The sequence below is a fragment of the Taudactylus pleione genome, unplaced genomic scaffold (assembly GCF_031769625.1).
Source record: "Taudactylus pleione unplaced genomic scaffold, aTauple2 ptg000016l, whole genome shotgun sequence".
NCBI classification, from domain to species: Eukaryota; Metazoa; Chordata; class Amphibia; order Anura; family Myobatrachidae; genus Taudactylus; species Taudactylus pleione.
In genome coordinates this window covers 1,954,181-1,980,996 of record NW_028284418.1, presented here as the reverse complement: position 1 = coordinate 1,980,996, position 26,816 = coordinate 1,954,181, and the positions used below count along the sequence as shown (strand labels likewise).

General features: G+C 46.2%; 1 protein-coding gene across 5 annotated transcripts in view; it reads left to right on the top strand.

The window, feature by feature from the left end:
* CEP131 (centrosomal protein 131) overlaps nt 1-26,816 on the top strand; it is a 108,082-nt gene that overhangs the window by 23,296 nt on the left and 57,970 nt on the right. For 3 of the 5 annotated variants that reach the window (XM_088474331.1, XM_088474314.1, XM_088474326.1), the window contains exons 7-15: nt 1,763-1,912; nt 3,715-3,832; nt 3,972-4,088; nt 12,245-12,407; nt 14,185-14,279; nt 14,379-14,546; nt 14,626-14,844; nt 17,337-17,474; nt 17,771-17,896. In XM_088474331.1, coding sequence (XP_088330457.1) covers nt 1,763-1,912; nt 3,715-3,832; nt 3,972-4,088; nt 12,245-12,407; nt 14,185-14,279; nt 14,379-14,546; nt 14,626-14,844; nt 17,337-17,474; nt 17,771-17,896 — 1,294 coding nt within the window. The remainder of the gene's footprint in view (nt 1-1,762; nt 1,913-3,714; nt 3,833-3,971; nt 4,089-12,244; nt 12,408-14,184; nt 14,280-14,378; nt 14,547-14,625; nt 14,845-17,336; nt 17,475-17,770; nt 17,897-26,816) is intronic. The other 2 variants (XM_088474338.1, XM_088474318.1) reach the window with 1 other exon arrangement.

The following is a 26,816-nucleotide window of genomic DNA, read 5'->3' as shown; positions in this document are numbered from 1 at the left end:
ACTGTCTGACTTCTACCACTCAATGTAATCCCAAATTATCACTGTAGTGAGAAGGAAAAGTAAGATGGCGACCTAAGGGAGATAAAGTGAGAGAAGGATGGAAAGCATAAAGGTTACTTCTATCTTGCTCTGAGGGGAGCAATAGTCATTCAATTAGTTGTTATAGGGCAGGATGGGGTAATAGTGGCAGAAGTAGAGAGGGGGAGGGTAACACAAAAGAGCACATATGTATGAAAGAGAAAATAGCCCCATTAAGGGCAGATTATGAGTGACTGTATAGACTAGTACCTATATAGCTCGGCGCGGTCACACCCTCCTAGGCTGCTGATTTTGCCGACGCTGTGCATTCAGTCCTTATACATAGGTCATCACAATTGAGTAGTTCAACATGGTCACACCCCAGGCTGCGTGCACAGCATTGAAGTTGCAGAGGATGCATACTCTGCCCGAGGGGAAGGTTATAGCAAGCAGCCGCATCTGTGTCCCTGGCTGCTACAGGCAGCTGCTTATCAGCCTTGCTTTTTATATATACCTTGTTTTTGGTATAAAAGATGCTTTATAATATAAGCAAGCGCATGCTGTTTACTTTTTAATGTGAGGGAGATTATTTTTCAAAATGAAAGTCATCATAATAGTTTGGAAGTTCTCCCCTTTTAAGTAGGTTGATATTCCCCACTCCTGAAATAAATTGGACACAACTTCTTTTAGGTCTCTTGTGATTTGAGCTAAAAGGGAGGACAATAGGCTTGGAACGCTCTAGGGGTGAGCTGGATTCCTAGGTAATGTAAATGCGTTGTTGACTTCTGAAAAGGATACAGTGTTGCTAGGCTGGTCACAATATCTGGTGAACTAGCATGTGATCTCCACAGAGCTCCACATCAATGTGGCCAACCAATCTGACTGCTGGCTCAACCACTGTTTTTGTTTTTTTGTTTAATTTCATCAAGCATTATGTAGTAAAATAATAAAATGGCAATTGAGCATATGTCTGTATGCCACCTACATGAGCCAGGTATAAATTCCTTTTCACCAGTTCAATTACTGCAGAGCATGATTAGTTTGTGCACCCAGAACATGAATGGGGAGAAACCTTATAACATTAGAAAAGGTTTGACATAGTTTATTCTTATGGTCTCTTTCCTTTTGCTTTTGGCAGTCAAATAGAAAAGTAGATTCCTTAATGAGATGATCATTGTTCGGCATCTCTATATTTGGTTGCATGAATTTCCCCTTTCCAAAATTATGCATAAATGGTCACTCTTTCAGATAAACTGTTTCATAGGGAGCGGCCCTTAAAGACATCTCAACTAATTTCACTTCGTTTAACTGAGTTTGTACAAAGCAAAATGGCTGTGCAAAGGCCATATTGAATTTCATGAACTGTATTCATTATAAAGCACATGTAAATATAGAATTATGTCAAATATGTTTCTTGTAAATTAGTTTCCACAGTCCATTGCTCTTTTCCTCTTGAGGTTTACTTGCACTGAGTTGGGGAAATCCCTACATCATTACCTTCATTCCCAGCACAGTGTAAGCACAGGTTCTCAGAGACAAAGGACTTCCTGGCACCAATCCTCAGGCTCACCCGGCATTGAGAATAATACGGTTTTCTCTTGTTGTATTTGTCGCATATGCAAAGTGAACCAGGGGGACATTCGGATACCAATACTGATAGGATAGTTGGTGGTTCATGCTCTTTTTAGCTATTCTTTGTAATTTTTTACTTTAATGTGCTTTGAAGCTTATGCACTCTCTACAGTAACCAGAGAGCACCCAGTGGTGAAGAATCCGGGAGCAGCTTCCAGAAATCACAGAAAAACCTCTCGAGTACTAACAACCTGGGGCGTAATAACACAGGAGGGAGCACCCCACCAAAGAGGAAGGAGGTTACTGCTGAGGAGGCTGAAAGGTCAGTACCATCGTTGGGGCTCATATACATGAACATTACTGGTTCTCAGTGGTACTTTGTTCTTTTTTTTTTAAACAAAGTTTAAAGTGCATTCCTTATCAATCATTGTGTCTAAACTCCTCTGTGTGGCCTAGTGTAATATGTACTTATTGAGTGCTCCTATAGAAAACCACCTTACTCTACTGAGCAGACACTTAAATTTGCACAAAGTAAAGGTAAGGTAATCTCAAGATGGTGCTTGTACAAGAGTGCCTTCATTATCTCTAGTTCCAATCTGTGCTGGAGACAGTGTGGTTAGATTGGCAGCTTCTTTTGTATCTGTTGTTCCTGCCCAGACATAGCATCTTTCTGGAATTACATCTCTATGCTTCGTGCCAGCGCCTCAGGATTATACCTTATTCCCTATTCTTCAAACTGACAAAGATACTGACAAACTCAGTATGCATATGTGCCGCGCAGGCAAGTTTCGAATAACATATCAGTTGAAAAAAATTGTACAATTTCACTCTGTAGAGTTATTAACCAAATCTGCTTATCATGTATGGAATACATGATCAGCCTGAAAAATAGCATGCTGACCCCCTTCCCCCCATAATATCTTGTGCCCATGACAGTTACCACAGCCCTGCTAGAGTATACTGACAACTCCTTCTATTTGGATTTTCTTCCCAGCCTCCCCTTCTCTACCCTGTGCAATTCCCATCCCTCCCCCACTAACCAAATTTGACTTGCTGTTCAGTTATCTTGTATATAAAATTTGTTTGTCCGGTTATGCATCCGGGCACCCCTGCACCGATTGTGATGAAACCAACATGAGGTGTTCTAGTTGGATCCTGGCCAGGTTTTAGGCGGGTTAGGGTCCCAGTTGGACCTCCCATTGGTGTATGCTGGGCAGAACTTTGACAGATCCAACCTCATTCGCACACAGATGTACATACTGTATGTCTCACATGAAATTTCTCAGTGTAATCTAGCACAGTAGCTTTGACGCTTCCAGTTGTTTCATTTGTGCTAATAATAAGATTCACATTTTGGGTGAAAAAGACACTCGTTGCAGGTGAGTTGCATGGGACCTGGCCCACCAGAGGGGCTGTTTGGTGTGACTGCTGCTACAGTGTATGAGGACACATCTGTAGTAACATAGCATAGCAAGGGCTGAAACTTAGCCTACCAATCTTCCTGCCTAAGTAGTTAGACATTATAAAAAATGAAAACCATAAAATTCCCGTAAATAATAACGGTTTGCTCATCCATTAATACCTCCCTGGCTTCCTTTGACATTAGTTGAGCAGGGATTTAACTCAGAGGATGATTGGAGATCCAGAGTCGGCAAATATTGCTCCGCATAGATTCATTATAGTGTCTCCTGTAACCCCTTTCCCTGCAGATCACATGATCGTTGGGCGCTCCTTTTGTAGGCGAGGGATCTACTTGATCTAGGAAGATGCAGATCAGATTTAAGAGCCAATATATAAAGTGACATTTTTGTTTCCACTCTAACTGGAGCTGGTTAGAGGAAACAAACAGTTGCCAAAAAAAAAAAATAATATCTGTAGTAACCCCCACAGACTACTGGAGGAAAGTATAAATGGTAGATAATAGTAATAGAACTTAAAAATACAATATAAAACAAAACTATTTCTAAACTCTGATTTACTTTCCCTAAATGTGAGTAGATTAAACATATTAGATACATCTCGCCACAGTTCTTATAAACTATTTGTGTGTAATGTCTGGAAACCACTTTCTTGATGGGATTGATAATTAAGTAAACAGATGCCTAAAACCTCTTTTCTGTACAGATTTATTCTGCAAGTGAACAGCGCAGCAGTCACCATTCAGCGCTGGTATCGGCGCCAGCGTCAGAAGCGCCGATCAGGGGAGTTGGCTTTACGACACATGCTGACTTCTAAAAAGGAGGTAAATACCAAAAACATATAATATTTAATTTGAGCTGAAGATTGGCATTCCACCCTTATACGGAACCAGACCATCACATCACTGTAACTACAATTCCTACTTATTACTTGGAGATGTTCAGGGTATTTGCTTGTTTAAGGTGAGGCAGCAGCAAACGGATGAAGGCAGTTACTTGAATTCTCTGGAAGCCAAGGAGGATGAACGTCGGAGAATCCGAGAAGAAAAAGCACGGCAAGCGCGGCGTGTAGCCATCCAGGTAGGCGAATTAATCTTTATTAGATGATACATGTCAGTTAAATTAACCACCATGCCTGGTCTGTCTCCACAGAGTGAAGAAGATTTAACAGTCTATCATAATTCGGCGATGTATTGGCCCAAATCTCTATGCTGCTGGAATCGGGGGAATCCGACATGATGAAAATCCTCGATTCTCCGATCCTGACCAATAAATGATCGGGATTGAGGAGTCTGGCATTTTTAACATGCTGTTTTTCCTTAATTGCTGATCATCGATGTCAGTGGATTGGCGTTTTTGATCGGTGTATCGGATGGGCAGTACGGGAACTTGGGGCCGTAGGTGTTTAACCCGCATAAGCAGGGGTTCTATAGGTAACAGATGGCATGTAGCTGTGGCTGTAGGCGGGAAGGTGTGGATTTGGCACTAACACTGAAATCTATAACTCCTCCCGTCTGCAACCCCTGACTTCAGTGTAGTTTTAGTGCCTGTGGAGAGAGACACATTCTTTCAGGGCTGCTCTGCAGCCCTGGTTTAGTTTAGGGATTTTTTTTCCTTTATTTGTAATGTTATGTTTATTTTTTACTATAGCTACTGCGCGCTGCTTATAGCAGCACAAAGCTGGAGTGTAAAGCAGCAGGGAGAGCCGCATCTAAGGAGGGGATGGCGCTGAGTGCTTCCCCCATTCAACACATTCCGGTCTCTGAAGAGACCATCTGGGCCTGGGGATAGCGCGCTGCTGTTACCTGGTAGAGGTGCAGGCAGTCAGCATGGTCCTGGATGGTGGGCACCATCTTGCCGGGTTTCTTGTCTGTAGCTCCTGTGGGGAGAGCGCCAACTACAGACAGACCGCAGGTGAGACATACAGCAACACCACACTGGACATGCTGTTCTTGGAAGCTATGCAGTGTTGGTCCTGGTTAGTACTTGGATGGGAGACCACCTGGGAATACCAGGTGCTGTAGGTAAATGCGGGTCAGTCCAAGTGCTTTCCACACTGAGAGGAGTAACACTTGAAGGAAGGAGCAGTGAGGCTCGCTTCAGTATGACGGGGGGAGGAGCCATGACTGCCTGTTCCCCCCCTGCTCTCCAGTGGCAAAATGCAGGCTCCCAGGAAGTCTGATCACAGCTTTTTAAAGGACACAAGCCTGAACAACATGGAGGGAGGACAGAGCAAGCTCCTTTCCTTCTGCAGCATACAGCTAAGTAGTTTTCAGTACTACTGTAATCTGTTCTTGTGCCTGCTTGGAGTGTTTGCATATTCATTGCCACTTGTTATATGTTTTGTTTTTTCTTTTCCGGGCTGACTGCTGTGGCAGGGCAGCGCAGGAAAGGGGGTGCTCTAATGACGGACAAAAAGTCCACAAAGGGCCAGAACCCCACTATGGCTATATGTTTTACATTGTCGGGCTAAATTGCCGTGTGGACAACTGGATTGTGTATGGACTGTCAGCTGGGGCCCACGTGTGCGCAGCCAGCTGGGGGAGCCACTCTGCTTACAGAGGAGCCGGGATGGGCTCAGGCTATGAGCCATTCACTCTGATCTGGTGACGTTGCTCCGCCATAGAGAGGAATTAGCCCAAGCAGCGCCAGCGCCTGTTTTGCCCTCACTGCCTGCTGTTGCAGGGGGTGGTTACCAGGGTCCTGATCCTCTTACCATGGAGCGCTCGGCGGTAGGGGTCGCGAAAGTATTGGTCTTTATGGAACACTTCTTTGAGGAGTCTAAACTACGCACTACGCATAAGCGTCTTCCTCCATCCAGTGTCTTGTTGGAGTCAGATCCCGAGGGGGAGGAAGAAGCGGAAGAGGGGAAACTCCAAGAGGAGGTTCTGCCCGATCAGGAATGTTCAGACTCTGCATCAAGTCAGGGTGTAGAGGACCTTAATATGGCAGAACGACAATCTTTGGACTGTCTGGACCTTGACGCCTTGGCTAGGGTGGAAGGGCCGTTTAAGTTGAGGCTCAGGATCTTTCAGATCTAGTAGAGGAAGCCTGGAAGACCCCAGATAAAAAGTATGCTAAACTCGTAAGTTAAAGTATGCTAAAGTAAGTATACTAAACTCGCTCTAGAGTCTCTGCCTCTTTGTGGAGGCATACTGTTCGGCTCTGAGCTTGATACTATTATATCCCAGGAAAAAGGTGGAAAGAGCACTTTTCTGCCTGTGGTGCCCCAGACGCTAAAGGCTCATGTTTCCGAGTCTTCCGTTCTTCCTTTCGAGGAGGGGGGAACGATTAGAGGTCTGGGGGTCCGAGGACGCGCTCTTCCCAGTAGGGGTTTTGCCCCCCAGGGTAGATTCTCTGCCACATTCAGGCGCCAGGGTGCTAGGGCATTGGAGAAGCAGAGTTCCTGACAGGATCTCGGCCCATCCGGTCTCAGGGAAGGTAGGGGGCCGTCTCCTTGTTTTCTGAGACAGATGGGTAGCTTCGGGAGTAGATGCCTGGGTAAGGGGCATTGTCTCCCGAGGTTATGTGATTGACCTGAGGGGGCAGCCGCCACAAAGTTTCTTCGCTACAGCATTACCCAGGCAGCCGGAGAAGAGACTGGCCTTAAACCAGGCTATCAGTTCCCTCTGTTCAGAAGGGGTTATAGTTCCTGTTCCACAGTCTCAACAGGAGCAGGGGTTTTACTCCAACTTGTTCCTAGTCCAGAAACCCAATGGCACTTATCGGCCGATTTTGAATCTACGAGCCTTGAATGCCAGCCTGTGGGTGGATCGGTTTCGCATGGAGTCGCCCCGATCAGTGATCCAGGGTATGTCGGCAAACTAGTTTCTGTCGTCTATTGACATCAGTCTCTACTCTGGTTCTCGGTCAGAAGAGCCCAGTTCCAGGCTCTGCCGTTCGGTTTGGCTACAACTCCGCGGGTCTTCACAAAGATTCAGGCAGCAATGGCAAGCTTACTGCATTCCGAGGGAATAACAGTGATTCCCTATTTGGACCATTTGCTAGTAAAGGCGGATTCCTCTGTCCAACTTCAGCTTCACCTGTATCACACGGTGCAGGTGTTACAGCATCATGGGTGGATACTGAATCTCGAGAAGAGTCACCTCAGGCCGTGCCAACGTCTGACTTTTTTGGGGGTGATCTTCGATACAGCACTGGAAAGGGTTTTCTTGCCCGGGCCCTTCAGGACTTGGGGCCTGATTCAGAGCCGGACGCTCTGACCAGAGCGCTCGCTCTGAATCAGGGCCCTCCTCCATTAAAATGGAGCGTCCTCCTGGACGCTCGTATAGCTGTGGGTCACCACCCACAGCATATACGAGCGTCCAAAAAGATGGTCGCGATGGTCTTGACCATCGGACTTGCGACGGAGACCCTGCGGTAGGGTCTCCCTGCCACAAGCCCTGGAGTGATTTTGGCTCTATCAGAGCCAAAATCACTCCCACTGACATCACTAGTGATGTCAGTGGGGCCGGCTTCAGACAGGGAATGCCTCCGTCTGGCAGGCACGCCCCCGGCACGCCCACCAAAGGGGGTGTGCTGTCAATCAACATCGACAGCACGCCCCCTTTGGTGCGAGACCCGGAGCGACAGCTTGGCTGTCGCAGTCCGGGTTTCGCACATGCGCACGACAAAGCTCCCTCCGTCGTGCGCATGCGCAGTGGGGAACATCGACCCACTTGCGAGCATACTGCCGCTTGCGAGTGGGTCTGAATGACCCCCTTAGTCAGGAAAGTACTGTCTCCCCTCACCCATCTGTTTGGCTGGGCATGAGGTTACTAGGCAAGATGGCCTTCGAGACCATCCAGTATGGCCGCTTCCATGATTCTCCAGTGGGAGATTCTCCAGAATTGGACTGGCCGCTAAGACGACCTTTCTTCTCAGTTGCTGGTTCTGTCAGACAGCACTCGTCAGTCACTTCGCTGGTGGCTGATTACCGATCACCTTCTCCAGGATCGGTCCCTGGTGACTCCAAACTGAATTATTGTCACCACAGACGCAAGTCTCAGAGGTTGGGGAGCGATGACGTAGAGAGCCTCTGTCTCCAGGGGACCTGGTTGTCATCATAGATAGGTTTCCCAATAAATATGCTGGAGCTCCAAGTCATTTATCGGGCACTGTGCGGGGCTGAGGCCCTCCTCGCGGGCCGACCAGTGAGGATCCAATTGGACAACACCATGGCAGTGGCATATGTAAACCAACAGGGTGGAACCAAAAGCGCACTTGCCATGGCAGAGGCAAGTCTCATTCTCTCTTGGGCGGAGACGTTCCTCCCGGCAATTTCAGCAGTCTTCATACCAGGGATGGAAAATTGGGAGACAGACTATCTCAGCGGGACTACGTTCCTGCCGGGGGAGTGGTCTCACCACCCGGAGGTTTTCCAGCAGCTGGTCCAGAGATTGCGTCTCTCCACAATTGTAAGGTCCAGAGATCCTTTGGCATTTGCAGTGGATGCCATGACAGTTTCCTGGAACTTCGGTCTGTCCTACATTTTTTTTTTTTTCTCCAATTCCCATGTTAGCAAGAGTACTCCGTCGAGTCAGGGAGCAGCAGGTTTCAGTCATCCTAGTGGCTCCAAACTGTCCGCGCCGGTCGTGATTCACCACGGTTTTCAGGCTAGCCGCAGGGCCGGGTTGGAGTCTGCCTCTGTGTCCAGATCTTCTGCTACAGGGGCCATTCTGTCACGAGGGCCTACCTCAGTTGGCTTTAATGGCCTAGTTGTTGAGACCGGGCTCTTGAAGGCCAGGGGTTTTTCCCCTTCAAGCATCAGGAGCATGCTCTGGGCGTGGAAGCAGGTTTCCGTGCAGAACTACCAAAGGGTTTGGAAAACCTATATTGTGTGGTGTGGGCAGCGGGGAGTACATACTGCCCAGTTCCGCCTGCCAAGGTTTTTAACATTTCTGCAGGGCGGTGTGGAGGCCGGCTTACGGCTTCAATCTTTGAAGGTACAGATTTCGGCTTTCTCCATTTACTTTCAGCAGCGTCTGGCTCTCCCCCAGAGATGTGGACTTTTTTACAGGTGGTCTTGCGAATACAGCCTCCGGTTCAACCACCAGTAGCGCCATGGGATTTGCCCCTGGTTCTGTCGGCTCTTAAGCAGGCTCCGTTTGAACTTTTGGAATCCGTTTACCTTCGGTTCGTAATGTGGAAAGTGTTTTTTCTTATGGCCATTGCCTCAGCTCGGCGGGTCTCTAAGTTGGGGACCTTGTCCTGCAAACCGCCTTGGGCTGTGCTCATGACGGTTCCTTCTTTTCAACTGAAAGTGGTTTAATCTTTCCATTTAAACCAGGAGATTGTTTTTCCTGTTTTCTCATCTTCAGAGTCCTCAGAGGACCAGGACGATCTATCACTGTTGGATGTTGTCCAGGCCCTACACATTTATTTAGACAGAACTTCGATCTTACGTAAGACGGACTCTCTATTGGTTCACTACGACGCCCACAAACAGGGTTGGCCAGCCACAAAGCAGACCATTGCAAAATGGCTCCGCTCAGTGATTTCAAGGGCTTACTCAGAGGCGGGGCGCCCGGCACCAGCTAGGGTGTTGGCTCATTTCACTAGGGCCGTGGCGGCCTCCTGGGCGGTGCGTCACGGGGCCTCGGCTGAACAGGTTTGTCGCGCAGCTAACTGGTCCCCAGGCCACACGTTTGTACGGTTCTACAGGTTTCATCTTTTTGCCTCCGGGGACGCCCATTTTGGGCGTACAGTTCTCCGGTCGGGCAATCTGAGCGTTCCCTCCCCTGGGGGCGGCTTTTGAGCATCCCATGGTCCAGTGTCCCCCGGCCCAGATGAAAGAGAAAATAGGATTTTTGGGTACTTACCGTTGAATCCTGAGTCAGGCTGAAGGACACTGCGTTCCCACCCTCACGCTCAGCGGTATTGAGTATGAGTTATGGTTTGGGTCCTATTGACCGTCTATTTCATTTTTATTTTTCGGAGTGACAGTGTCACTGAGTATTGCTTCTCCTTACCAGGCACTTTTGAAGTTGTACTGAAGTCAGAGGTTGCAGAGGGGAGGAGTTATAGATTTCATTGTTAGTGCCAAATCCACACCTTCCCACCTACAACCCCATGGTCCAGTATCCCCCAGCCTGACTCAGGATTTTTGGGTACTTACCGTTGAATCCTTTTCTCTATTTTATGTGTTTAACGGCCAATGATCTGTACCAGCATAATCTTTAGAGCAACCCTTGCACTAACTTTATACATGCTAGTGTGTATACAATATGGCTGCAGAGCTTGGCATTTTGCTGGTCTGCCTTTTTCATGCCATCACTGTTGCATAGTGGTGTCATACTCTGTCTTCAGTTCAAGGCCTGGAAAGGAGATTTACCAGTATAGCTAAAATGGCCTAATGCAGTAAGGTACTATTTGAAAGAAAAACTAATCCAGTGCTAAAAAGCAAGTAATAGATAATAATTTATTTAAATAATGCAAAAAAACTCATGTGCAGAATTATATGACAAAATGTATCAAGTTTGAAAAGAAACAGCATATAGAGTTACTCTAACGATAGGTAATTTACTCGTTTGATGATAAACTTCAGCTGATCCAAAATCAAGATAGGAACTAGATACCACGGCAGAGCGGGACACTGAAATCAAGATAAATATCCAAATTCTGACTGATCTAGGAAGATGGGAATTCTCCACTTGGTCTGCACTGGAAGACACTATTTTCCTGGATGTAGATGATTATCAAAAACTGGAGACATTGACTTCTGCTACAGCCTGTGCTGCACCGCAATTAGCTGTTAGTTAGTAAAGTATGAATATTTTTATGTAGGAAACCAATTAAAAGTATTTCTTTGTTGTACAGTGTTATGAGAATCCCATTAGTGCCACAAGATATGGTGCACCTGGCCACAAACAGCATGTGGGGTTTAGAAACTCTGTTGGGCTAAATGGATAACTTCAGCTGTAAGATATTAGCACTATATAGAGCACTAAGGGGATACCATCCCCACCGACTCCAATAGCGCTGATCAGAAAATATGATTCCACTAAAGCTAAAAATAAGCTGTGACCGTACAGGAGTTTTCCATTGTTAGGTCTAAATTATGCCCCTGGCGGTGGATGAATATACTCCTACAACCCTTTAGCGTTGAATCGCAGATAAATTGGGCTGTGTGTCCACTGGTGTCTCTATAGCTGCACTCAGTCTGGCCCAATGGAACAGGGTAAGTCCGATTTTATAGAAGTCAATCTTTAGCCAGCCCAGGACTCCAAATCAATAGTGGGGCAAATACTGGCCAAGTAGGTATTATTAAATCAACTACACACTCTTCTACCTTTTTTTGTTTTATCTCTTTTTATACTTTTGTGATACATTTTTTGGGCTGTGTTGCATTGTTGTGTAGCCTGGTATTGTAATAAGTACTTAAATTGCAGAGTTTTACTATATACTTGTGACGTGATGGGAATATGAGATGGATACTTTCTTGAAGTATTCATTCAAGGACAGACTTTGTCACAGAGTAGTCAGCATGGCTATACTGGGGTCCAGGCATTAAACATGGATCTATCAAGTGCAGCACTATGTCTTATTCGGGTTGGGTATGATATCCTGGCTGTCGGGATGCCGCTGTTCAGAATACCGACAGCGGTATCCCGACACCCATAGGAAAGCAAGGTACGTATTTTCCCTACCCTAATCCTCCGTCCCCAGTGCCTAAACCTAACATCCCCTTTACCCCGCACCTTAACCCTATCCCTCCCTCCCCGTGTCTAACCCTTCCCCTAATGCCTAAACCTAACCCCGCTACTTAAAGCTAAGCTCCCTCTACACCATGATACTTACCCTTCGGGATGCCGACGGTCGGGATACTGGTGCCGGGATCCCGACCTGTCGGGATTTCGGCGCCGGTGTTTAGACCATCGGCATGCCGGGATGCCGACTACATCCCGTCTTATTCACACTCTGGTAGGTTCACTTCTCTTATGTCTCATTGTTCCAAACCCAACCAGCAATGGCTGAGTTTCTGTGTTTTCCAAATGTCTAGTAGCAAATATAGAAGAAGACAATTCTATCAACTCTGCATAATACACTGATTAAAGTACAAATTGGTTTTCATCAATGCAAGTGGGGTATAGACTACTATAGCCGATCCAGTATAATAGTCTAAAGTGGTAATTAGGTCAAACAATTAAGCCGCTAATTGTATTGCTGATAATAAAGAAAAGATACAATTAGAAAGGTTCCTTTTTTATGCTTCTTAAATTGCGTTTTGGCCACAGGAACTGCAGATGAAGCGGGCACAGAAAGCGTTGGAGACCCAGAAAGTAGCCGAGGAGGAGCTGGCTCTGCTGGCACAAAGCGGGAAGGTGGGAAAGAAGAAAGCTAGCAGGAATCTGGCACATTTACCATTAGGGAGAAGCAGCAAGTCCAACAATAATACAGGTAAGACACTGTGCACAAGTGCAGAGCATTGCATTATGTTGATGTAACTTATTTGTAATGTTGAAGGTTCCATGCAAAGTAAAATGATCACTAAAATCTCACTGGTTTCTGATGTATTGTACATAAAGATCTATAATGTTTACCTAAGCGCAAAACTACACGGTTTCATTTCATGGCTGTGCCCTGTAATATATAGAAATGATTGCCTCTTCCATACTTTCTAGCGGATGCCATGCATGTACCTTTCACCTATCTCCTACACAAGATATCCATTTTGAGCTTTCCAATACCCTTGAGATGGCAGCCCATCCTCTCACTAGAAGCCATGGACCTCCGTAAGACACTAAACAACTGCCATAGCTATTTCATTTGTCCAGAATAAATTGATAGGCTGAATTTTTTTACATGTTAGTTCAGCCCACATAATAGCTACTCGCAGTTGTTTTCCGTAAAGAAAGTCAGTCACATCAGTTGACAATATTGACTCGCAATGTAGAAAATCAATTTAGCATAGCTTTGCAGTTTTTATTTAAGAAAACCGTAATCTGGGTTCACCCTTGATAACGACTTTATCTATGGGGACACATTTTCTACCACAGTGCAAGGACATTAGTCAGGTTAGCACTGGTTTATGGAACTCCCATCAACCAATCAATTTTTCTGGAAATTGAATCATCTTTCTTTATATGATTTGGACATTTTATGATCTCTCATAGGTCACTTGCCACAGCATTTAATACCTCTGAACCACGGACATTATTCACATGGTATATTAATGCTGTTGTCCTCATTCACCTAATATATGAGGCTAAGTTTAAATCTCTACTCATGTGCATTATATTTGTATTTTATATGTCTTTCCGTATGTGATTTTTACCTTTTATCCCTATGAATTGTTATTAAATGTATATGACTTCTATTAGCGCTCCCTTCTTTTCCATTTATCTTTTCCATTAGGGGCTAGCCACCCCTTAGGTGTAGCTGCTCATAGACTTCATCCCTTTTTAGACCACAGCGCCCGGTTTTCTGTATTCTTCATTGTAACAGCAGTCTAAACCTGCTTGGTTTAGCCTTTAAAATGATTGTTATTTTAAACATACAGGGAGACTCTCATAAATCCCCGCAGCATCTAAAGATTGCAACCTATTACATTTAGCCCTAAATCTTACATTTGTTGAACTTTGAGCTAGTTTATGTGTATTAAACCTTTTACTTGAATTGCAATATGGTGCGGGCTGAGGAGGTGCCGTCTTCACAAATGTTTGACATTGCAATTAAAGTTTCTCATATGAAAAGTTGAGTCTTTTCTCTTGGCTATCTCCATGGCCCATAAGGTGTCATAGCTGGGAGCACTTTCTTTTTTAGATCTCATTACCTGATGTTTCATGAAGAAAGGGCAGTTCTTCATGCAAAACTATCTTTTCAACCTGAGGTGGTTTCCAAGTCCCATTTGATTGAAGACACTGTGTTTCCTGTCACAGTCCATCTAAGGAGGAAGACAAATCTCTTTACTGTTTGGACTTCATTTGGGCCTTGAGGATCTGTGTTACAAGGATACTAGATGCCAGGAAATGGAATGATTGTTTGTTTCTCCTTGATGCATGTGGGACTTTTTTAGAGGAGCATAAAATCCTTAAAATAATTATGAGTGCCAAAGTCCAAAGTGAGGCTCTATACCCCACGGTCCAGTGTCCCCCAGTGGATTCAGATAAAAAGGTTTTAAAGTATAGAAATTCTTTTATTGACAAACAAATTGTGCTTCACTCTATCTGTCCAGGGTCCAGAGTGCAGGAAATGTTGGAAAATGAGAATTCTGAGGTTCCGCTATTCAGGCCAGCACCAGATAACACAAACAGTGAGAAAAGTCCACAGGTCTGAGCCCAGGGCAAAAAATGCTGCTTTACCATTTTTTTTTATTTTATTTTATTTTTTTGAAAATGTTCTTTTTTCACACCATTTCCTATTCTTCAGGGACTCCCTCCTCCAGACCAAATACTGGGGGGTGGGGATGTTGCAGCTTCTGCACAGTCTAAAACCACTTTAACAGACCTGCTGGACACGCTGAAACAGCTGGAAGAGCCTGAACCTTTGCTTCAGGTTAAAACGGAGACCAATGACAAGTTTCACTGGATCGATGGGGTAAGAAAGGGAATTGAGTGGGAATTAATGACAGAGCCTATATCTCTGGATTTGTAATTTTATATTTCACAGTTATCAGGTTTCTCTTCTCTCCCAGGATGCTGACACGTCCCTGACTGCTGATAACTTAGAGCGCCTTAGTCACATGATGCACATTGGAGAGGGCGAGCAGAAAGCGGTCCAGGACAGGACTTTACTTTCCGAGGCTAAGCTACAGAACATCATTAGCTTTCTGGATGAGATGGAAAGGGCTGAGCAGGAAAGGCCACGGTCTTCTGCTTCCAACAATCATAGAGGGGTAAATACATGTTACTTATTGTATAGTCACTTACAGGTCCTGAATCTTATCAAATAAGTTCTTATGTTTTTTCCCCAGAGTATTTATTCATCTGTAGTAATAGGACACAGGTGATGGGTTATATTTCCTCCTCTATTAGACAGGGTATTGGACAAATAAGTGGATGGGGTATTGGACAAATAAGTAGACAGGGTGTTTTACAACTAACACTAAACTGGAGAGAATCAGGGGTTATAAGACAGCCTGGAATGGGGCTTCAGTTGTTTCAGCCGGTGTCCTTCTTCCTAGACAGTGGAATCTGTATCTTCCTACAATATTGGAGAAAAGAATTTTAACAGTGCAAAAAAATCATTCTCTTAATTTCCTACACTCTTATTTACTAGCTTGGCAAGTATGCAGGAATATTTGCTTTCACTGTAAGTTTCTGTGTGTAAAAAGAAAGCAAGGTAGGAAAGCCCCCCCCCCCCCCTTCTTTTTTTTTTTTTTTTTTTACCTCAAACCCTGGTTAGAAAGCATTAAAACAGGGTTGATCAAGGTTTGTAATACATAGCAATGTTTCACAGTATTAATATAATATGCAGGAATTTTTTTTCTTCATTAAATCATTAATGCAGAAAATCTTTACAAAAACAAACCAAAAAAAACGGTCCAACTCTGGAATAAAGACTGAATACATTTTGTGGGGAATGCTTATAGTAGTAGAAAACATTATTCAATTAAAATGTATTTTTATTATGAATATTAATGGGTAATATAATATTAAACAAACACACACGAAACACTCCAAGTAAGAGAAACAATTGTGACTCTTAGGGGTATTTAGACTATAAACTCCCTATGATGTTTTTATTTATCTGATAATGAGAATGCTATATTGTTCTAATACTTCAATATTGTCACACGGAATTAGACCTTGTTGCAGAAATCTATAATAATTCATATATATATATATATTATCTCTTTTTCCTCAATAGTTTTTTGGTTGGAAAGTGTACACCTTTTAGAGGAATAGTGGTGACACACTTAAACAACATGCAAAGTCTTAGGTATACTTCCTAATTGAAAATGTAAATGTCATATTATAGGAGTGATGTATGGTCACTAGGTGGAGCTCTTGCACAATTTGTAGGGGTTAAGAAACTGCACGTCTGAATAATAAAACAAAAAACTGTTATTACATCCAGCTAGATACCAATGTGACACAGTATCATTTAGGATCGGTGTACAAAGTAAATTACAATAATAGTCCTGATATTGGTATACGTGTAACCTTAATTGTGAGGTGCATGCTTACAACAAACGGGCATAAGAATATTGTAATGTCCTGATTTGTCAGCAGTATAACCAATAAGTTGGAGGCTGTAGTACTTGCTTAGGTTCAAATTAAATATGCCAACGGTTACAGTAGAACTTGCATTAGCATCAAGACAGTACTTAAACAGATGAATCTCAGCAGTTATGAACAGTATGCTAACACAATTGAGAGTGTGTGTGTGTATATATATATATATATATATATATATATATATATATATATATATATATAAATATAATATAATATTGGCCCTCAAATTAGATATCCTAATGGTTTATAATAGATTTTGCAATAGTATCTAGACAACATGGACATATCATCAACTATGAATATCATATTAACACTCATGATCGTACAACAAAAGATTGCATGATGGATGATAATTATGTCAGACACAACAAATGCGTCTTAATTTTCAAACAGCATGAGAATGGGTGCAATCTTATCTCAATATAGCAGCATGCATCACAGTTTTACATGTATATATCCATTTGGACATCTTCTGTAGCTTGTAATGATTGTGTATATAGAGGCATAGGATGGGACAGCTGCGCTGCTTCTGCTGTCCTGCTATGTGCAGCACAGTGGACAGTGTGGTGAGAGAGCAGACGCAGCTCACCCTATGAAGGAAGGAAGAGACTGCCCCTTCTACTGTCAGGCAACAGCCCCAGCAGTGCCCTGTTATATTGAGGGTAATTGAAGCTGGTTGCACTAATGAGAGTGTGGCAGAGGAGAGGTGTTACCCGTGTGTTGCTTGTAATTGCAGTCTTCTGATTCCCCTGAGCTCTGCTGTCCCGTTCTGTGCACTGAGCAGGAACACTTGACCACCGCTGATGCGCGTTTCGCTAAGAGGCTTGTTCCAGTTTCTGTAAATTCTGAGTTTATTGTAATTTTTTAATGAAAATGTTTGACTACAGTTCATGCAGCACATATAGTAATTTAACTTCCATGACTTTTGCCATCTCAAGAGACTAAGAGAGGAAACCCAGTGGCCAGATTAACTTGGGAAATTCTGCAAAAGTTACTAAGCTTTCATTGAGGCATAAAAACCTCAGGTGTGGGACTATACCTGTCTAATTCAGCAAGACAGACACTACAAAATATATCTTTTAAACAAGTAATGTTTCAATGCAATTTCCATTTTTAACATCCTGTTTCTCTTTGTCTTGGTCATAAGACTTTGTTATCTGAGGAAGAATTGACACATCTAGAACAGGCATCAGCTGTCGCCACAGAGGTGACGAGTTCTATGCTGAAGATGCGATTGGAACTGGAGGAGAAGAGGAAAGCAATGAGTCTCCTGCAGACAGCATTAGTGAGTATCTCTTAGGTGCCACATAACCATTTCATGGAACTGGGAGGCCCATATTCAATTCTGTACGATTTGCTGCTGCACACACCACAGTAGCATATGATACCCCAACATTACCAATTTTCCTGCACACCTTTATGGGATGCGTAAGTAAATTGGTAATGGTGGTCAGGAAGCCCAGCCATTCCGACGGCAAAATTAATGGCCATGCCCCCAGAGAGTGCATCTGAGTTTACACATACATCTAATAGAGACCTTTTAGATTATGATAAATGTAATTCTGAATATTCTGTTTACAGGCCCAGCAGCGTGAGCTAACCGTGCGACATGTTAAGCAAACAGAAAAAGAGCTGGGATATCAGCTGAAACAGCAGAGTGAGCAGTATGAGGCCACAATACAGAGACACCTGACATTCATAGACCAGGTACTCATGTTGTAGATTGTAAATAACGGAGCAGATACTGGAAGAGCATGCCTGTCACAAATAATAATGGATGTCCTGTAAAAAGTAGGCCGTGCCATGCGAAGTACGGTCACATGTCACAGCTGAACTCCAGTTTTCTGAAAATCAACCCACATTTATGTGAAATCTGATAACTTTTCCCTTTTAATAAAGATTAAAAACCTAAAAAGAACAAGCAGTGTCCTATTCACACTTGTATTTTCCCCTAGGCAGGTACACTTCTGGTGGTTCCTGACTTGGTTTACTTAGTAGTTTGTGCAATGCAGTACTGCTTGAAGTAAGTAGAGCCCCCATCATATGGGTTGGGTATAAGATCCTGGCGCCTGCATTCCGACAGGGATAGAATACCGACACTTGTCGGTCAGTATTCTAACCCTCTCCCTACCCTATCCCTCCCTCCCCATGCCAAAACCTAACCTCCTCCTCCCCAGGGGTTAAAGTGGGCCGGAACGGAGCGGAACTGCTTTCCGTCGCTTCTATTTGGAGACTGAACCACCTCAGCCCGGAGCTGCATGGAGGCTTCATTTGCTGGGCGCCCACTGAGATTTTGTTACCAGCTGGCGCCCAGCACACACCCCACAGCACCAGCGGCAGCCGGAGGCTGGAGTTCACTAATGAGCTCCGGCTTCCTGCTCCCTCAGTTTACATGTTTCTTCCCTAGTTTTGAGGAGCAGCCTGTTGGATGCCCGCGGACGGCTTAGGGTCCACAGGAATTACCTTGGGGTATGCGAGGGATCTGGTGATTTCGGCGGGCACCAGCAGAGTTGATGTCTCCGGCTGCAGTCCTGGGCCCACTGCTATCAGTGATGCAGGTAAAGTGGTTCCCCACTGGCTGGGAGCCACGTGACAGTCCATACCTCCAGCAGTGGAGACCTGCCGGAGGCCACTGTTGTGAGGAACCAGGGATGACTGCTTCCACACTAAACCACCAGGGTATAAAATTCTGGCGCCGGGGATAGTAAAAGTGCGGCCATGTATAGCCAGTGCGCGCGGTGGATCCATACTGCCTAGGGGAGGTGGGCTCTTCCCAGGGCCCCCTCCCCCCCCCCCCCCCGCCCCAGACGCTGGTCCAGAGACAAGGTTTCCCGCGTCTGGGTTGCTCCTCCCTGTATATGAGATGCCCAGAGACCACTTTCAGGTGATCTCGGTAGCTACGAATCTCAGGAGGTTTGGTCAGTCTCTCTGTATACCTCTCCTTAGGTGGCCAGGTTATTCAGAGCTCAATATCCTACTAGGCCTTGAGATCGAGAGAGAGAGAGAGAGAGATCGAGAGAGAGAGAGAGAGATCGAGAGAGAGAGAGAGATCGAGAGAGAGAGAGAGATCGAGAGAGAGAGATCGAGAGAGAGAGAGAGATCGAGAGAGAGAGAGAGAGAGAGATCGAGAGAGAGAGATCGAGAGAGAGAGAGAGATCGAGAGAGAGAGAGAGATCGAGAGAGAGAGAGAGATCGAGAGAGAGAGAGAGATCGAGAGAGAGAGAGAGATCGAGAGAGAGAGAGAGATCGAGAGAGAGAGAGAGATCGAGAGAGAGAGAGAGATCGAGAGAGAGAGAGAGATCGAGAGAGAGAGAGAGATCGAGAGAGAGAGAGAGATCGAGAGAGAGAGAGATCGAGAGAGAGAGAGATCGAGAGAGAGAGAGATCGAGAGAGAGAGAGATCGAGAGAGAGAGATCGAGAGAGAGAGATCGAGAGAGAGAGATCGAGAGAGAGAGATCGAGAGAGAGAGAGATCGAGAGAGAGAGAGATCGAGAGAGAGAGAGATCGAGAGAGAGAGAGATCGAGAGAGAGAGAGATCGAGAGAGAGAGAGATCGAGAGAGAGAGAGATCGAGAGAGAGAGAGATCGAGAGAGAGAGAGATCGAGAGAGAGAGAGATCGAGAGAGAGAGAGATCGAGAGAGAGAGAGATCGAGAGAGAGAGAGATCGAGAGAGAGAGAGATCGAGAGAGAGAGAGATCGAGAGAGAGAGAGATCGAGAGAGAGAGAGATCGAGAGAGAGAGAGATCGAGAGAGAGAGAGATCGAGAGAGAGAGAGATCGAGAGAGAGAGAGATCGAGAGAGAGAGAGATCGAGAGAGAGAGAGATCGAGAGAGAGAGAGATCGAGAGAGAGAGAGATCGAGAGAGAGAGAGATCGAGAGAGAGATCGAGAGATCGAGAGAGATCGAGAGAGATCGAGAGAGAGAGAGAGATCGAGAGAGATCGAGAGATCGAGAGAGATCGAGAGAGAGAGAGAGATCGAGAGAGAGAGAGAGAGAGAGAGATCGAGAGAGAGAGAGATCGAGAGAGAGAGAGATCGAGAGAGAGAGAGATCGAGAGAGAGAGAGATCGAGAGAGAGAGAGAGATCGAGAGAGAGAGAGAGATCGAGAGAGAGAGAGAGATCGAGAGAGAGAGAGAGATCGAGAGAGAGAGAGAGATCGAGAGAGAGAGAGAGATCGAGAGAGAGAGAGATCGAGAGAGAGAGAGATCGAGAGAGAGAGAGATCGAGAGAGAGAGAGATCGAGAGAGAGAGAGATCGAGAGAGAGAGAGAGATCGAGAGAGAGAGAGAGATCGAGAGAGAGAGAGAGATCGAGAGAGAGAGAGAGATCGAGAGAGAGAGAGAGATCGAGAGAGAGAGAGATCGAGAGAGAGAGAGATCGAGAGAGAGAGAGATCGAGAGAGAGAGAGATCGAGAGAGAGAGAGATCGAGAGAGAGAGAGATCGAGAGAGAGAGATCGAGAGAGAGATCGAGAGAGAGATCGAGAGAGATCGAGAGAGAGATCGAGAGAGAGATCGAGAGAGAGATCGAGAGAGAGATCGAGAGAGATCGAGAGAGATCGAGAGAGAGATGGAGAGAGAGATCGAGAGAGATCGAGAGAGAGATGGAGAGAGATCGAGAGAGAGATGGAGAGAGAGATGGAGAGAGATCGAGAGAGATCGAGAGAGATCGAGAGAGAGATGGAGAGAGATCGAGAGAGAGATGGAGAGAGAGAGATCTTCCTTCTACTCCAAAGGTATGTAGAATATACAGGCTCAGTGCGGCACTCCAAAGGGTTTTTCATAGATTTTATATGCGTTCTCAACGTTTCTGGGTTACACAGAGCCCTGTTGTCAGGAATATATAAGAAGAAAATGAAAACGATCACCTTAAATCCCCTATTGGATCCGTATCAGCTGGAGCCGGAGACAGACGTGCAGTGTGGGTACACCGAGTTGATGCTCCTCGATGACGTCCGTGCCGTAGGCTGCGATGTTGTCAAGACAACAGTGCCCTCCTACCTGAGAATGGAGCGGCCTCCTGGCCGCTCGCATAGCTTTGGGTGACCACCCACAGCATATGCGAACGGCCAAAAAGATGGTCGCGATGGTCAAGACCATCGCGACCATCGGGCTTGCGACGAAACCCTGCGGTAGGGTCTCGCTGCCGCAAGCTCAGGAGTGATTTTGGCTCTATCAGAGCCAAAATCACTCCCACTGACATCATTACTGATGTCAGTGGGGCCAGCTTCAGACGGTAGGCGTTCCCATGGGAACGCCTCCGTCTGGCAGCCAAGCCCCCGGCACGACCACCAAAGGGGGCGTGCTGTCACTCACCATCGACAGCAAGCCCCCTTTGGTGCGAGACCCCGAGCGACGTATTCCTCGTCGCTCGCCGGGTCTCACGCATGCGCACGATGGAGCTACCTCTGTCGTGTGCATTCGCACAACATCGACCCGCTTGCGAGCGCCCTTTGCTCGTGAGCGGGTCTGAATGACCCCCAGAGGTAGAAACTTCTATTTTTTCGAGTGCCAGACTTTTGGATTGATATATATAATATAGATCTATATTATCCATCTATGATTTGTATGTGACTTGTGTAAGTCTGCTGTGTGTTATAACCGAAAGTTATTCAGGAAAAAAAGGCAGTATAACTATCACTGCTATTTCTCCTCATGGCCCTCTGCTACAGGTGTGTGGGTGATTTTGTGTGTGAACATTGTCACATTGTATTATATTGCTTGCATAACATTATAGTGTATTGTTATGTCTAAATAGAATGCATAGCAGGAGGCTAAAGCCCCTGTGCTGGTTTCTTGTATGGCCTGTCAGTCGGGCTTGTCCCCTCAGGATTTCATACAGAATGGATTATGTGGTCACTGTTACAAGTAGTCACCACATCAGTCTAGCCTACCAGTTCCTGGCCAGGAACCCCCTTGGGCCTCTTTTTCCCAGATCATGGCGCAGGTTGTAAACAGTTTATCTACACCCCTGCCGACCCCTATTATAGGGTACCCTCAGCCGCTACAACCTACTATGTTTATGCTTCCTATGATGGATGGATGGATGTTTATGCCCACTCAAGCCAGATGGATGGCATTTCAGCAACGCTGCAAGCAGACAGGCCGGTAGCGCCTAAAACCAGAAGGCGGTCGGCTTCTTCCTATTACTTCATCCAGCCTGCAGACTCTGATGTTCCCTCCTTGATTAGGGCGGTAAGAACTATTTTAAACATAGATAGTGAAGAGCCAGAACCTAGGAAGGCTCCGGTGTTCAAGCGCCAGAGGGTTGTTAAGGCTGAGTTTCCTAAATCTGAGCAACTCTCTGAACTTATGGGGGAAGCATGGAGTTCTCTGGATAGACGATTCCATGTTTCAAAGAAGGTTACAGCTTTATACCCCCTCCCACCTGACGAATGCGCTAAGTGGGAAGTTCCGCCGACTGTGGATGCTTTTGTGGCACATCTGGTCAGGAGCGCCACATTGCCCATACCATCTGCATCCTCCTTTTAAGGATTCCCCTGATAGACTTGAAGCCTGTCTCAAGGTGTTTTTTTCTCTGTCGGGGGCTGTTACCCGCACGGCCTGGGTATCTAAGGCTATTGAAGAATGGACAGGGGCACTGGAAAATAGTCTTCCAAAAGCTTCCAGAGAACAGCTGACAATTATCTCATATATCAAGGAAGCTGCCTCCTATCTGGGAGAGGCAGCATTAGATGCTGGTATTCTGACTTCTAAGGCGTCAGCTGCCTCAGTTGTTGCTCGCAGATCCCTGTGGTGAAGGGACTGGAAAAAGCAGACGCAGGGTTCAAGAAGGCTTTGGAATCCCTGCCGTTCATGGGAGGCATTCTGTTTGGCACCAAATTTTATAAGATTGTAGCTACTTTGGCAGCTTCCAAGGCGGCTGGTCTGCCTTCAACGACTACCCCTAAACCTAGCCAGTCATCATTTTGAGCCTGTCGCCCGCAAAGAGAAGCAAAAGGTCAGTCTTCCTCTAGACAACCCAGTTCTCGTAAGAGACTGCAAACTAAGAGATCTTGGGCAATCAGATGTCTGGCTTCCAAGTCAGACGATAAACCCACGCCTGATGGGACGGGCCTCCCCCTGGGGAATCCCAGGGTGGGAGGCCGACTTATTCAGTTTTCAGATACCTGACATCTCACAACAACAGACGCCTGGGTCCGAGAAGTGGTCTCGCAAGGGTACGCCCTTACTTTCTGGAGAAGACCACCGCAAAGGTTTGTCTGCACAACTCCTCCCGCAGAGTCTGCTAAGGCCTTGGCCCTCCTGCAGGCCATTTGTTCCAATCTATTTTTGATCCAAAAGCCCAATGGGTCCCACCGGCCTATTCTGAATCTGAATGGTCTCAACACATTTATCCGGCTGCCCAAGTTTTGTATGGAGACTCTTCGGTCAATTGTTTTGGCAATAGAAACTGGGAAATGTTATGGTGTCTTTGGACTTTCAGGACGCATATCTGCATGTGCCAATTACACCTTCCCACCAAAGGTTTCTGTGGTTTGCGGTTCTGCAGAATACATTTCCAATTATAGGCGCTGCCTTTTGGTTTGTCAACAGCCCCACGGGTTTTTACCAAGATAATGGCAGTAATGACGACCTACCTCAGGCGTCAGAATTCTGCCATACTTGGACGATCTCCTGATATTGGCACAGTCTCCAGAGGTATTGCAGCATCATCTCAGACTGACAATTGCTTGCCTACACAGACACGGCCGGATCATAAATTGGAAAAGTCCTCCTTTCTCCAGCACAGCAGATTGTGCCAGAGAATCCAGGCGAGCACCTGAATGCACCAAGGATATTTCTGCCAGGAGACAAGATTGTGGCACTTCAATTGCGGATTCGCAGATTTCTCCGCAATCAGTCAGTGTCTATCCACTCAGCGATGCAGGTTCTGTGGTCCATGGCGTCCACCTTTCGACATGGTGGAATATGCTCAGCATCTGATCCTCTCCTGGTGGAACGGGGAGTACCAGTTAATAAAGTCACAGACAATCCGTATTTCTCCAGAGGTTCGACTGTCCCTCTCATGGTAGTTGGACGTTTCATCTGAACAGGGATCGCCCCTTCTGGATTCCAGATTGGGTGCTCCTCACTACCGATGCCAGCCTCCGCGGATGGGGCGCAGTGACGGGATGTCGCAACTTTCAGGGAAGATGGATGACCAAGGAGGGTCTCCTAGCCATAAACATCCTGGAACTGCGTGCTGTTTTAATACGTCTGTAATTCAGACCATGCTCAGGGCACAGAAACCTTCCTCTGCCCGCATCTATTACACGATTTGGCACTCGTATTTTCAATGGCGTAAACATAGAAAATATGATCCTGAAGTTTTTAGGGTCTCACGAGTACTTTCTTTTCTCCAGGCTGGGTTGGACCGGGGTCTCCACCTGGCCATTGTGAGGGTTCAGGCATCTGCACTCTGTTTGTTTGGTTTCAGCGAAGGATCGCCCCGCTGCCTGATGTTAGGACATTTTTCAGGGTGTTCTGAGGGTTCAGCCTCCCTTTGTCCCTCTGGTAGCTCCGTGGGATTTGTCTTTGGTTCTCAGGACTCTACAGGCTCCCCCATTTGAACCCCTGAAATCAGTAGACCTTAAGTGGTTGACAGCGAAGACAGTTTTTCTTCTTGCTATCTCCTCTGCCTGCTATCTCCTCTGATTTTGCAGCCCTTTCTTGTCGCTCCCCCTTTTTGTTTTTTCATTAGGATAGAGCTGTTGCTTCGTACCAGGGCGGGTTACCTTCCTAAGGTAGTATCCCGCTTTCATGTAAATGAAGAAAGTGTGGTTCCAGTCTTCAGACCTCTCTGTAGGTGAAGCTTTTCTGGATGTTGTACGCGCCCTACATATCTACGTAAATCGCACCAATGCCATTAGGAAATCAGATTCTCTTTTTGTGTTGTATGGCTGTCATAAGCGGGGCTGGCCAGCCAACAAACTAACTCCTGGCTAGATGGCTTCATATGACAATTTATCAAGCTTACACACAAGCTGACAGCACATTCTACTCGATCTGTGGGACCATCATGGGCATTTCGTCGTGGTGCCTCTGCTGAACAATTGTACAAGGCAGCACGTGGTCTTCCGTCAACACTTTTCTCATATTTTACGCATTTGATACATTTGCCTCTCAGGATTCTTCCTTTTAGGTGTCGGATTCTCCTTTCTACTAAACAGGAGCGTCCCCACCCTTAAGGGAACTGCTTTGGGACATCCCCAAGGTAATTCCTGTGGACCCTATGGAACCCGAAGAAGAAAATAAGAGTTATGGTATAACATACCTTTTTGTTAACTCTCTTCTTCTTTTTTTTTTTTTCTTCGAGGTCCATGGGATTCACAGAGCACCCACCCTAACGCACCTGGTGTTATCGGATAATCTTTTTCTTTTGCATTTCAATGATTCCTCCCCCTAACCCTCCCGGGGGGGTGCCTAACCTTAAGTCCCCACCCCCGGGGTGTAGTCCGCTTGCGGCACCCGGCATCCCTTCCATCGGGATGCCGGGCGTCTGTCTCCCGGTGTCGGGAAAATGTCAGGCATCTACATCTAGACGCCCGGCATTTCACCCTCTCCGGGATATGACAGTCGTGAAGCCGGATGTCTGTATTAAGGCAGCCGTTTTCCCGATTGCATCCCGGGGACATTACTATTGTGGGCACTACTACTGGGGGCATTGCATAGAGGGCATTGCATAAGGGGCACCACTCCGGGGGCTCTGCATAAAGGGCACCACTACAGTGGGCATTGCATAAGGGACACTACTACTGTTTGCATTGTATATGGGGCACTACTACTGTTGGCATTATGTGTATTAGGGGCACTGCTACTGTGGGCATTGTGTATAAGGTGCACTACTGTGGGCATTGTGTATAAGGGGCACTACTGTGTATCATAACATGAATAAGGGACACTGGCCCTGATTCAGAGCCGGACGCTCTGACAGAGCGCTCGCTCTGAATTTGGGCCGGCCTTCTGAATTTAAGAGCGGCCTCCTGGCCGCTCGCATAGCTGTGGGTGACCACCCACAGCTATATCGAACAGCCAAAATGATGGTCGCGATGGTCAAGACCATCGCGACCATCGGGCTTGCGACGAGACCCTTGCGGTAGGGTCTCTTTGCCGCAAGCCCTGGAGTGCTTTTGGCTCTATCAGAGTCAAAAGCACTTCCACTGACATCACTTGTGATGTCAGTGGGGCCGGCCCCAGACGGTAGGCGTTCCTATGGGAACGCCTTCGTCTGGGCAGCCACGCCCCCGACACGCCCACCAAAGGGGTCGTGCTGTCACTCACCATTGACAGCACACCCCCTATGGTGCGAGACCCATGTCGTTATTCGGGTCTCGCGCATGCGCACGACGGAGCCACCTCCGTCGTGTGAATGCGCACTTGGCCAACATCGACCCGCTTGCGAGCGCTCAGCGCTCACGAGCGGGTCTGAATTAGGCCCACTGCTATGTGATGTACATCAGGGGCACTATGTGTGGGATAATGGGGATAAGATGATGCTACTGTGTGGCCTAATTTGAACTGAGAATACTATTGTGTGACTATGCCCCTTTTTTTTTTTTTTTTTTTTTAGACCACACCCCTTTTTTATTACGAAATTGCTGAGGGGGGGGGGTGTGCGAGTTCCACC